This window comes from Arvicanthis niloticus, chromosome 6, assembly GCF_011762505.2.
Source record: "Arvicanthis niloticus isolate mArvNil1 chromosome 6, mArvNil1.pat.X, whole genome shotgun sequence".
Taxonomy (NCBI): domain Eukaryota; kingdom Metazoa; phylum Chordata; class Mammalia; order Rodentia; family Muridae; genus Arvicanthis; species Arvicanthis niloticus.
Window position 1 is genome coordinate 24,226,846 of NC_047663.1, and position 12,015 is coordinate 24,238,860.

The 12,015-nt window shown below is 38.6% G+C and overlaps 1 protein-coding gene across 3 annotated transcripts in view; it reads left to right on the plus strand.

Annotated features, from left to right (window-relative positions):
• Positions 1-12,015, plus strand: part of Med1 (mediator complex subunit 1) — a 38,510-nt gene that overhangs the window by 8,322 nt on the left and 18,173 nt on the right. For all 3 annotated transcript variants that reach the window (XM_034504729.2, XM_034504731.2, XM_034504730.2), the window contains exons 4-9: positions 3,063-3,117; positions 3,221-3,353; positions 4,287-4,315; positions 9,244-9,315; positions 10,767-10,841; positions 11,501-11,574. In XM_034504729.2, the coding sequence (XP_034360620.1) occupies positions 3,063-3,117; positions 3,221-3,353; positions 4,287-4,315; positions 9,244-9,315; positions 10,767-10,841; positions 11,501-11,574 (438 nt within the window). The remainder of the gene's footprint in view (positions 1-3,062; positions 3,118-3,220; positions 3,354-4,286; positions 4,316-9,243; positions 9,316-10,766; positions 10,842-11,500; positions 11,575-12,015) is intronic.

Consider the following 12,015-nt stretch of genomic DNA (forward strand, 5'->3'; position numbering starts at 1 on the left):
TTTCTATGCTAGATGTTGCTCTTATTTTTATTTATGGAGTTGAACTCAGCTTGTTCCTAAATTTGTAAATGTTTTATTGACTTGTTCATGATTTGCGTGCTTGCGTGTGTGCGTGTGTGTGCGTGCGTGCGTGCGTGCGTGCGTGCGTGCGCGTGCGTGCGTGTGTGTGTGTGTGTGTGTGTGTGTGTGTGGTGTATGCAAATGTGCATGTGGAATAAAGCTCATGGAAGTTAGAAATTGTTAATGAGTCAGTTTTTCTACTGTGCGTTCTGGGAATTGAACGAAGTCTGTTAGGCCTGCAAGGTAAGTGCCGTTTTCCAATTTAAAAACTATCTCATTTTTAATCATTTATTATGAATTCATTTATTTTTGAGATAGGGTTTCACTCTATAGCCCTGGTTGGTCTGGAACTCTACTATGTAGACCTTAAACTCACAGAGAGCTGCCTGCCTCTGCCTCCCAAGCCATGAGACCATGGGATTAAAGGTATGCAAGCCTAACTTGAAACATTTAATTGATTGATTAATTAATTACTATGGGCTTTTGAGATAGGGTCTTAATATTTCCAGTCAATATTCTTGGCTATCCTTTGATCTGAAGACCTTCCTACCTCATCCTTGTGAGTGCTGGGATTGTGTATGCTGTAATACAGGACTATACCTTTGTTTTTAAACATTAAATAATAACACTTGGCTGGTATGTGCAGGGCCATGAGTACTGGCAGGGGAGGGGGAGAAGGAATAATACTATATCTTTACTACCTTCTTGTTTTATTTTTTTTTAATCTGTTTAGATTGATTTATTGTATGTGTGTGAATGTTTTGCCTGCATGTATGTATGTGTACTATATGAATATAGTAACAATGGAAGAGAAGTGTCAGAAGAGAGTGTCAGATCCCCTGGAACTGTTACTACCAGTGGTTGGAAACCATCACGTGGTTGCTGGGAACTGGGTTATTTTCAAGAGCAACAAGTGCCCTTAATTGCTGAGTCATATCTCTAGCCACTCCCCGCCTGATTTTGAGACAGGTTGCATATGATCCAGGCAGGTCAAAGCCTCCTTCTGTAGCCAAGGATGATGTGACCTTCTGACCACCTCTGCTTCTCTTCCTAAGTGCTGGCACTCTATGGGCAATGTCATCATGGTTCTCCATTGCAGTCCACCTTCTGTTGACACTTGGGTTGATTCCATTTCTTTTAGTGCCAGAAGTCAAACCCGGAACCTCACATGTGCTGGCATGCACTTTTACTGGGCCTCAGCTTCCATGCCTCCATATTCATCTTTTTGTTTGTTTATTCATTTTTTTGTTTTGTTTTGTTTTTATTTTGTTTTCAGAGACAGGGTTTCTCTGTGTAGCCTTGGCTGTTCTAGAACTCACTATATAGACCAGGCTGGCCTCAAACTTACCTAAATCCATCTGCCTTCCAAGTGCTGGATCCCAGACATGTGACACCACTGCCCAGCCTCTATCTTTGATTTTTATGAGTACTGTGAGAATTATTTTTTTTGTTGTTTTGGGGAGCTACCAAAACTGAGTTGAACCGAGGAGAGCTCACATCATGTAAAGTACTTGTGCTCGAAATTGAATCCAAGGCAGCAAGTATGCTGTGTGTTCTATCGTTAAGATACACCTTTGGGGGCTGGAGGGATAGCTTTGTGGTTACAAACTCTGACTTTGCTTTTACAGGCCTTGAGTTCAATTCTCAGCACCCACATGGCAGCTCACAACTGTCTGTAATTACAGATCCAGGGGATTTAGCATCTTCACACAGATATACGCACAGGCAGAACACAGTACACATTAAAAAAAAAAATACAGCCTGGGTTCCCTTTATGTTCTCATCCTTATCCTTCTTATTCTAGCATTAACAGATAGCCTAGGAGTAGAGGGATACCACTATGACTGCCTGGCTTTGTATTATTTTCGTATGCTTTCTTTTAGTTAAAGACACCTTGACCCACACAAATAATAATAAAAAAGGAGAAAAACATAGGTTAATCGTATTTCTGTTTTGTGTGTGTGTGGGGGTGGGGGGGCACAGTCTCATAGACTAGTCTGACTTGGGAATTATTATGTAATGCGGGTCCAGGGCCGGCATAACAGGTGTGCATTGCCATGCCTGGTATTCATATTTTTTGTCTCTCTATCTTGTGTTTTAAGGCGGGTTTTACTATGTAGCTAAGGCTAACCTTGAACTCCTGATCCTTCTGCGTCTGACCCCCAAGTGTTAGATATTGTTATAGGTATGTACTAGTATGTCTGGCTTGACCCTATAATTTTTGTTTGTTTGTTTTTTCTTTAGCCATCAATCAATTTATTTATTTGTTTGTTTGTTTTTTTATTGTGACAGGTTTTTTGTGTAGCCTTGGCTGTCCTGGAACTCACTCTGTAGACCAGGCTGACCTCAAACTCATAGTTCAGACGCAGGCCTGCCTCTGCTTCCAGAGTGCTGAGATTAAAAGCATGCATCACCAGTGCAGGCTCCATAATTTTCAAATATGTCTTTATCTTGGTTACTTTTCTTATTTCCATGACAAATACTTAATAAAAACAATTTAAGGATGAAGGTTTGACTTTTGCCTTACAGTTTGAGGGTGTATAATCTCTAATGTGGGGAAGGGATGGCAGAATGTCATGTCACGGTGTACCTTATGTCAGGTGCAGTGATGAATGCTGGCACTTGGCTCACTTGCTCCTTGGTCCTTGTATTTAGACCTCACCACCCATATTTGAGTGGACCACCTCAGTTAGACCTCTTTAGAAACACTCTCAAAGACACATACAGCAGTACATCTCCTTGGTACTTCTACATCCAGTCAATGGACAATGAAGGTTAAGTGTCATAATCTTACTATGCTCTTACCACTTATTTATGGTGATCGTATCACCATGTCCTTTGCCTGATTACTAGGTCACAGATAAGCCTCAAGAAACTTACTGTAGATTATAGGTGTCTGAACTATTGAATATGTTTGTGGCTTTGGAAGGGTGGATATACTCATTTATTTGGAATATTCTTTATGAATTCCTTTTTTCCCCTCTCCCCATGTCTTTTCATAGTAACATCTTTGCCAGCAATGACTGATCGTTTGGAGTCTATAGCCAGACAGAATGGGTATGTAATTTTATCTGTGGTCAAAAACATACAACACAGTGCTAATTTGGGGAGCTTTCTTATGTGTCTTGTATTAATTTTTGTTTTGATTTGTTCCTGCTAGACTGGGCTCTCATCTCAGTGCCAGTGGCACTGAATGTTACATCACGTCAGATATGTTCTATGTGGAAGTGCAGTTAGATCCTGCAGGACAGCTTTGTGATGTAAAAGTGGCTCACCATGGGGAGAATCCTGTGGTATGTGTTGATATTTCACTGGAATCTATGGGGTTTACTTAGGAGCATTCTTAAAAATGAATTGTTGGGGTCGGTATAGCTTGGCTTTAGGGTTTTTTTTTCATGAGCCACTGTAGAGATGATGTGATGGGCCACACTGGTAGTTTTAGAATAAAATCAAGAGTAACAGGTCTTTCTGACATCATCTAGGGGCTTTGCTGAGTAGAAGTACCAACATAACAACCCTTTTCATATCCTACCAACAAACTAGAACTTGGGCTGAACAAGAGATGCTCAGAATACAGAGACAATCTTTCAGCTCCCATCAAAGTGATTATAGTCATGACAGACAATATGAAAAATCCTGTAGTAGGAATGGATGTAAAATGTGTATAACTCAGCAGTTTCTATCGATTCCAGGGATGATGCTGAGGAGATCCTAATGTCTTAAACAAACTACTAATGACTCCCTTTATAAATGATTGCATTTGTTTTGATTAAAAAAAAATCCCACCTCAAGTTCATGGTTCACAAGTAGGAAAAGGCTTTTTGAGGGGCTAGCAAGATGACTCTGGGTAAAGCATGAGGACCTGAGTTCAGATCCTTGCACCATGTAAATGGGTGTATTCATAAACCAGTGCTGTGGGCTGGTGGGACTGAGGCAGGCAGGCCCTGGGTGCTTGCTGGCTAGCTACCTTCAGGGAAACATCAAGTCTCCAGGTTCAGGGTTCAGGGGAGACCTTGTCTCAGAACACATGAAGGACAGTGACAGAGGAAGAGAGCTATGGTCTCCATGCACACACATGTTCACATATACAGCTTCAGTTGTGAAAGAAGGGCTTTCTGTGGTTTTAATGTTTTTGTTTTGAAGCATGTACTATTAATATAAAACTTTTTGATGTTTTTAATTATTTAAATTAGTTTAATGCTTTAACCTAATTTCTTTGATTTCAGAGCTGTCCAGAGCTTGTTCAGCAGTTAAGGTAAGCAGATAATATTAATACATTTCTTGGCACTGACAGACAATCCTGTTCCCTGGAGGGAAATGGTGTTGTGTGGGTGGGATGGCGGCCCGGGCACTCTGCATCTTCATGTCTCAGTGCCTCAGCTTGCTCAGGAGCTTAGGGCAAATTTGGTTTCTCTGTATAGCCTTGGCTATCCTGGAACTCACTCTGTAGGCTGGCCTCAGACTCAGATCCACCTGTCTCCGCCTCCTAAGTGCTGGGATTAAAGGTGTGCACTACTACTGTCTGTCTGTCTGTGAATTTATTTTCTTGACTAGCCTTTCTGTCTGTTCCTGTTTATGTTTAGATTTGAGTTTAACGAGACTTTTTGTTTGTTGTTTGAGACATGGTTTTATGTAGCCTAGGCTGGCTTCAGAACTCTGTTTAGCCAAGTGTAATCTTCAACTCCCAACCCTGTCTTTTAAATGTTGGCGGCATGAAGCTTACCGTGTACATGAGACTGGCCTTAAATTTACTATATAGTCCAGGCTGACCTTGAACTTTATTCTTTTAACCTCATTTTATTCTTGTTGTTTGGGTTTTTGAAACAGAGTCTCTTTACATAGCCTTGACTGTCCTGGACCAGATTCAAACTCACAGAGATCTGCCTGTCTCTGCCTCCCATGTGCTGGGATTAAAGGTGTGCGTATCACTATGCCTGGCCTTTATTTTACTTGCTTTTGTGTGCTTGGTATTGAATCCAAGGTCTTGTCCATGTGAGTCACTTTACATTGACTCACTCTCCCACTTCAGGCTTTGAACTCCTAACCCTCCCGAACTCTTCTGTCTCCATTTCTAGACTGCTGAGATTATAAGTACCCTCTGTCACACCTGAGTGTGACAATTTTAACCCCTATGTTCAGTTTCTCACTTCAGTATTATAGGTAATTTTTTTTTTTTTTTTATCTTTTTCATTCCTTTTTGAGGCAGGATACCACTGGCTGGCCTGTACTCTCTTTGTAGATCAGGTTGTCCTCAAACTCACTCAGAAACCCACCTGCCTCTGCCTCTGGAATGTTTTGATTGAAGGTATGTATTAGTGGCCCTGGCTGTGTGTGTCTTTTTGTGACAGTGTCTTACCTAGTTCATGCTGGCCTCGTGCTCACTATGTAGCTAGGATAGTTGAACTCTTGATCTCATGCCTCTTTTTTCTTAGTACTGAGGTCACAGGTATGCACCACTTCCCACCCTTACTGGCATTCCTTTGCCAAAGTGAATTTACACATTGTAGGACATTAAACTGCATCCCTGGCTCCTTTCTTTCAATTTGCCAAAAGTATCCACTCGATTGTGATAATCAAAATTATCTAGATAAGGGCTGGAGAGATGACTCAGTGGTTAAGAGCACTGACTTTTTTTTCAGAGATCGTGAGTTCATGTCTCAGCAATCACATAGCTCACAACCATCTGTAGTGGGATTTGATAACCTCTTCTTGTATGCATGAAGATAAAGCATTCGTGTGTGTGTGTGTGTGTGTGTGTGTGTGTGTGTATATATAATATTTTTTTTTAAAGCTGTGGTTCAATTAAAAAAAATTCTATGAACTGGAAATATAACTTAGTAGTGGAGCATTTGCCTAGTTTGTAAACATGTGAGTTCAATTTCTTCCAGCATCACAAAAATCAAAACTATATACATAGGTATATAATTGTATATTTTTATATTCTATGCATATATGTATTTATGTGTATGTACATGTGTCCTTACACACACTTACATACACACACACACACACACACACCTTGTCAGATGTCTGCAGGACAAAATCACAACTGGGTAAGAAGTACTAGTAGAATCATCAGATTTCTTTGTTGATCAAATGTGAATAGAATGTTCGGAGTTTGAGGACAACCAGGGCTATACAGAGAAACCCTGTCTCTACTACTCCGGTCCTGGCATTAAAGGTGTTCACCATGGTTTTTAATTCTTTTTTTTTCTTTCTTTCTTTCTTTTCTTTTCTTTTTCTTTTTTTTTTTTTAATTATTCAGTGTGGAGTTGGGCGGTGGTGGCGCACGCCTTTAATCCCAGCACTTGGGAGGCAGAGGCAGGTGGATTTCTGAGTTCGAGGCCAGCCTGGTCTACAGAGTGAGTTCCAGGACAGCCAGGGCTACACAGAGAAACCCTGTCTCGAAAAATAAAAAAAAAAAAAAAAAAATTATTCAGTATGGTACCTTAGCTCATGGGATGTTACACCCCCATCCTAGAATGGGTCTTGCCACTTCAGTTGATTGAGTCTACCTCATCCCTTACAGATATGCCCAGAGACTAGGTTCCATGGTGAATCTAAACCCCATCAAATTAACAATTAATATTAATTTCATCACAGAGCATGACCATTGAATCAAAAACTGTGTAAGAACATTGACGCCATACCATTAAAACAACATCTCCATTTCAATTTTGAGAAAAAGCTATGTCCCTGTATTGTAATCTGTTAAAATAAAAGTGGTAGGCTTGACAATAGTCTTTTATTTCTTGGTTGCTATTCCTGCTATTTTTATTTTTTTCCCCTTTAAACTGAGTGGGATTCCCAGGTTTAAATTTAACCAGACTTAAGACTTTCTGGTAATTTGAGGAGGTTAATTTTTGTTTTGAATATTGAACATAAGGGAATATCTTAGAAATATTTTTCACTTTGAGGAAGTAGGTTTTATATTCAGGCTTTTCTATTAGCAGTTTATTGTATTTATAGCCAAATATATCAACCTCAAACCTTTAAAATGTTTGTTTTTTTCTGCTTATTTATTTTATATATCTCAGTATTTTTCCTGCATGTGGACAATTGTGAGCTACTGTGTGTTTACTGGGAACTAAACTTGGGTTCTCTATATGAACAGCAGTGTTTTGAACTATTGAACCAGGTCTGTAAAAACTATACTTATATGTATTTTAAAAACTGCTAAGCAGCCAGGCCGTGGTGGTAGCACACGCCTTTACCTCAGTTCTCGGGAGGCAGAGGCAGGTGGATCTCTGCATTTGAGGCCAGCCTGGTCTACAGATCAAGTTCTAGGGTAGCCAGGGCTACAGAGAAACCCTGTCTTGAAAAACCAAAACCAAACCACACACACACACACACAAAGATATAATACTGTCAAATATATTGGTATGCATATATCTATACTTATCTTCAGTATCCCAGAGGCTAGTATAGGGGAATTGTTGCAAGTTTGGGTTTTGGGCTTTATATCAGGCTAGCCTGAGCTACATTGCTCTGCCCTATCTAAACATACAAACAATGGGGCTGAAGAGATGGTTCAGTGATTAAGAGCACTGGCTGCTCTTTCAGGTGATCTAGGTTCAATTCCCACAACTGTATGTTACTCCAGTTCCAGGGGATCTGCCACCCTTATACATACATGCATGTATACATACAAGCAAAAACATCAATGCACATAAAGTAAAAATGAGTGAGTGAATGAATTAACGAATAAATAAGTAAATGGTGATCATGTAAAATATAACTATTGCATTGAAACTCACCAAGATGTGTAATCAGAATATTCTAGAATGAGTGAACATTTCTGGCTTTCACTTGCAGTAGATTATGTTAATTTAGGAATTTGTGATATTTTAAAATTAATTTATAAACCTGTTTGAAGGGGTGATTTATAATAGAACTTTATCTTTTTTTAAAAAAAAAGATTTATTTATTTATTTAATTTATATGAGTACATTATAGCTATATTCAGATACATCAGAAGAGGCATTGGATCCCATTACAGATGGTTGTGAGCTACCATGTGGTTGCTGGGAATTGAACTCAGGCAGAACAGTCAGTGCTCTTCATTATTTTTTATTTTTTTTTTTTTTTTTTTTTGTTTTTGTTTTTGTTGTTTTTTTTTGTTTTTTGTTGTTTTTGTTTTGTTTTGTATTTCCCCCCCCCCCTCAAATTCCCCTGTTTCTTTGGTTTTGAGATCAAGTCTTGCCCTGTAGCTCAGGTTGGCTGTGAACTCACACTCTCCATAATCCCCCTGCCTCAAATTCTGGAGTGTTAGGAATATACCACCAAGTCCCACTGCCTTTTGACTTTTTTTTGTTTTGTTTTTTTTGATTTTACAGTCAGGGTTTCTCTGTAGCTCTGGCTGTCCTGGAACTCAGTCTGGAGGCCAGGCTAGCCTCAAACTCAGAGGATTCTCCTGAGGGAATGATTTATTTATATATTTTATGTCTACGAGTGTTTGGCCTGCATATATGCCTACATGACAGAAGAGGGCATTGGATTCCATTGAAGATGATTATGAGCCACCATGTGGTTGCTGGGAATTGAACCTATGTCCTCTGGAAGAGCAGGCAGTACTCTAAACCGCTGAGCCATCTCTCCAGCCCTTTTATTTTTCATTTTTAAAGTTTATATGTATGAATGTCCTCTCTGCACCCTGTGCATGCTCTGTCTATACCCCATAAGCACTCAGTGCTTGGGGGCCAAAATAGTGTATCAGATGCCTTGTTCATAGAGTTGTAGACAGTTGCAGACAATGCTGTGCTAAGAATTGAAGCTAGTGAGGCTGGAGAGATGGCTCAGAGGTTAAGAGCACTGACTGTTCTTCAAGAGGTCCTGAGTTCAATTCCCAGCACCCACATGGTGGCTCACAACCATCTGTAATGGGATCTGATGCCCTCTTCTGGTGTGTCTGAAGACAGTGATGGTGTACTCATATACAAAAAATAAATAAATCTTAAAGAAAAAAGAATTGAAACTAGGTTCTCCAGAGCAGCAGCCAGCACTCAGAACTGTGGAACTGTCTGCAGCCCAGCTTGGTGTTTTCTTTCTAGATTGACTATAAAACTTATGTGGAAAATGATGTGAGCAGATTATTAAAATGGCTTTGTATAGTCATGATTTTTTGGTAAAGTAGTAATTTCTTGTTGTATTTTCTCTTTCCCCACCTTCCTGAATTCCCTATAGGGAAAAGAATTTTGATGAATTTTCTAAGCATCTTAAGGGTCTAGTTAATCTGTATAACCTTCCAGGAGACAAGTAAGTAATTTCATTTGTTCATTTCTGTTTTCCATTTTGGAAAAAATGAATATGAATCTGTGAGCCAGTTTGGGTTATACGGTTTTTGTTTTTTTTGTTTTTTTGTTTTTTTTCCCGAGACAGGTTTTCTCTGTGTAGTCCTGGCTGTCCTGGAACTCACTCTGTAGACCAGGCTGGCCTCGAACTCAGAAATCCTCCTGCCTCTGCCTCCCAAGTGCTGGGATTAAAGGCATGCGCCACCACTGCCCAGCTGGGTAATACATTTTGATACCTTTCTGTTGCGTGTTTATTCCTAGTTTCTATTCATACTATAATCTATAGTTCAGCTTACAACTTTTTTAGTGTTTTCATTTTAATTTAAAAAAAATTTTATTTTATGTATATGGTTTTTTGTTTTAGTTTTTTGTTTATTTGTTTGTTGTTTTCAGGGGGGGTTTGGCTTGTTTGGCTTTTTTTTTAACTACATGTGTGTTTGTTTATCAGATCTGTACCTGTGGAGGTCAGAATAGGCCAGATTTCTTAGAACTGGAGCTATTGTGTGGGGGCTGGGAATTGAGCCTGTGTCCTCTGGGAGAGCAGTCAGTTCTTTTAATCCACTAAGTCATCTCTCTAGTCCTTAAAGTATTTCATTTTTTAACTTTTTCTCTATCTCCTAAGGTATTTATCTGAAAATGGACATGTCTGCTTTTAATGACTTAAAATTTAAGAAGATAGAATACAATTGTTGGAATATCTTCAGTGTGTTGATTTTAGGGTACAGACCTAGCTGGGATTCTATTAAACTGCTTTGAAGGGAAATAAACATAAACTCTGGTTATTTTCCAAAATAATAATAATAATAATAATAATAATAATAATAATAATAATAATAATAAAACCCGAGTATAGTAGCCCAGGCTTGGCCTAAATATGTAGTTGAGGATGGCCCTGGCCTTGAATTCCTAAGTTTTTTCTTTATCCCACTTGCTGAGATTTCCCTATGTAATGCGATGTCCAGCTTTGATACTTTGTGTTGTTTTATTTATTTCACTTTTTATAAGGAGGTCTCACTGTGTAACCCTAGCTGTCCTGGCACACTATGTAAAGCAGCCTAGCTCAGACTCATGGTGATCTGTGTGCTTCTGCCTCTTGAGTGCTAGGATTAAAGTTGTGCAAAGCACACCTGGCTTTGTGCTTAACTTTTTTTTAAAGCATTGAAACAGTTTAGTTGGTTCTAACCACTGAGTCAGTATTTTTTGGTTTTCTTGTTATTGTTTTGAGACAGGGTCTCACAGAGTAACCTTGACTGAACTAGAATTGCTTTGTAGACTAGGCTAGCCTGACCTCAGAGAGATGCACTTGTCTCTGCTTCACACATACTGGGATTAAAGGTGTGTGACACCATGCCTGTTCTTTGACAGTGTGCTTACTTCTCAACTGTTTAACTCACTTTCTTCTCATCTACTCTGTAGCAAACTGAAGACTAAAATGTATCTGGCTCTCCAATCCTTAGAGCAGGACCTTTCTAAAATGGCTATTATGTACTGGTAAGACTGGCTGCTGAAATCATTCTATGACCTCTTAGTTTTTTCTTCAGGGGGTTTGTAACTTCTTAATTTTTACACTTACAGGTGTACTATAGTATATGTGATTATATGTCGTTGCATATAACTACTTAGCATATGTCTGCATTATGCCTGTTTTTTTATACACACTATTTGCTGTTGCTTCAAAATGATTATTATATTCTATTTTCTAAATATAACAACTCAGAAACTCATTGATAATAGAGATAGTTCAGTTACTGCTGAGTTGTTGGTTGTTATTTTATAGACTATATCTGAAATATTCTCAAAGTTGAATTGATTATCTGATAGTTATCGAGTTCTAAATTTTTATTTATTAATTTGAGATTGAGTGTCTCCAGGACACCCAGCCTGGCTGACATATGAGATGCAGCAGTGTCAACCCCTCCAGTTAGAGAATTAGGGGAATATACATCCCTGGCTTAGTTGTACTTTTTACTATATTACGTACTGATGGTTACTGGAAAATAGCCCCGTTTATTGAAGGTGAAAGCACATCTTACATGTGCAGCTATAAGTTAAGAGTCATTTTGATAGTATTATAAAACTTTTATGAACTTAGCTGAGACTGAAACTGTCAGTTGCTAAATTCAATCACACATAGATCATTTGTCTTGTAGGAAGGCAACTAATGCTACTCCTTTGGATAAGATTCTTCATGGAAGTGTTGGCTATCTCACTCCACGGAGTGGGGGTACGTTATCCTATTTTATTTAATTTTTTTATTTTTTTAGAAAGTATGGATTTAGTTTAAGGGCCACGATTTTATTTTAATCTTTTATTTAAGGGCCATGATTTTATTTTAATATAGATGTGAGTGTCGTGTACTTGTGAAGACAAGTTCAATAAGAAAGTTACCAGTAATTTTTAATGACTTCTAAGATGTTAATACTTTCCCTTTTTTAAATTTGTGTGAAATATATTGTTGTTCCCAGAATCAATAATCTTTTGTCATATTTCATGAGCTTATTTAGGATATGACTTTGCACATTCGTGCAATTCTTTGTCTTTAATTTTATTATGTTAACCTTCTTTCTGAATGTGTGTTCTTTTAAGAATATGGCGGTCAGAGTCAGTTCTGTCCTAGCATAAAAGGTCCTTGGGAAATCACGTCATCAGACTTGGTAGCAAGTGT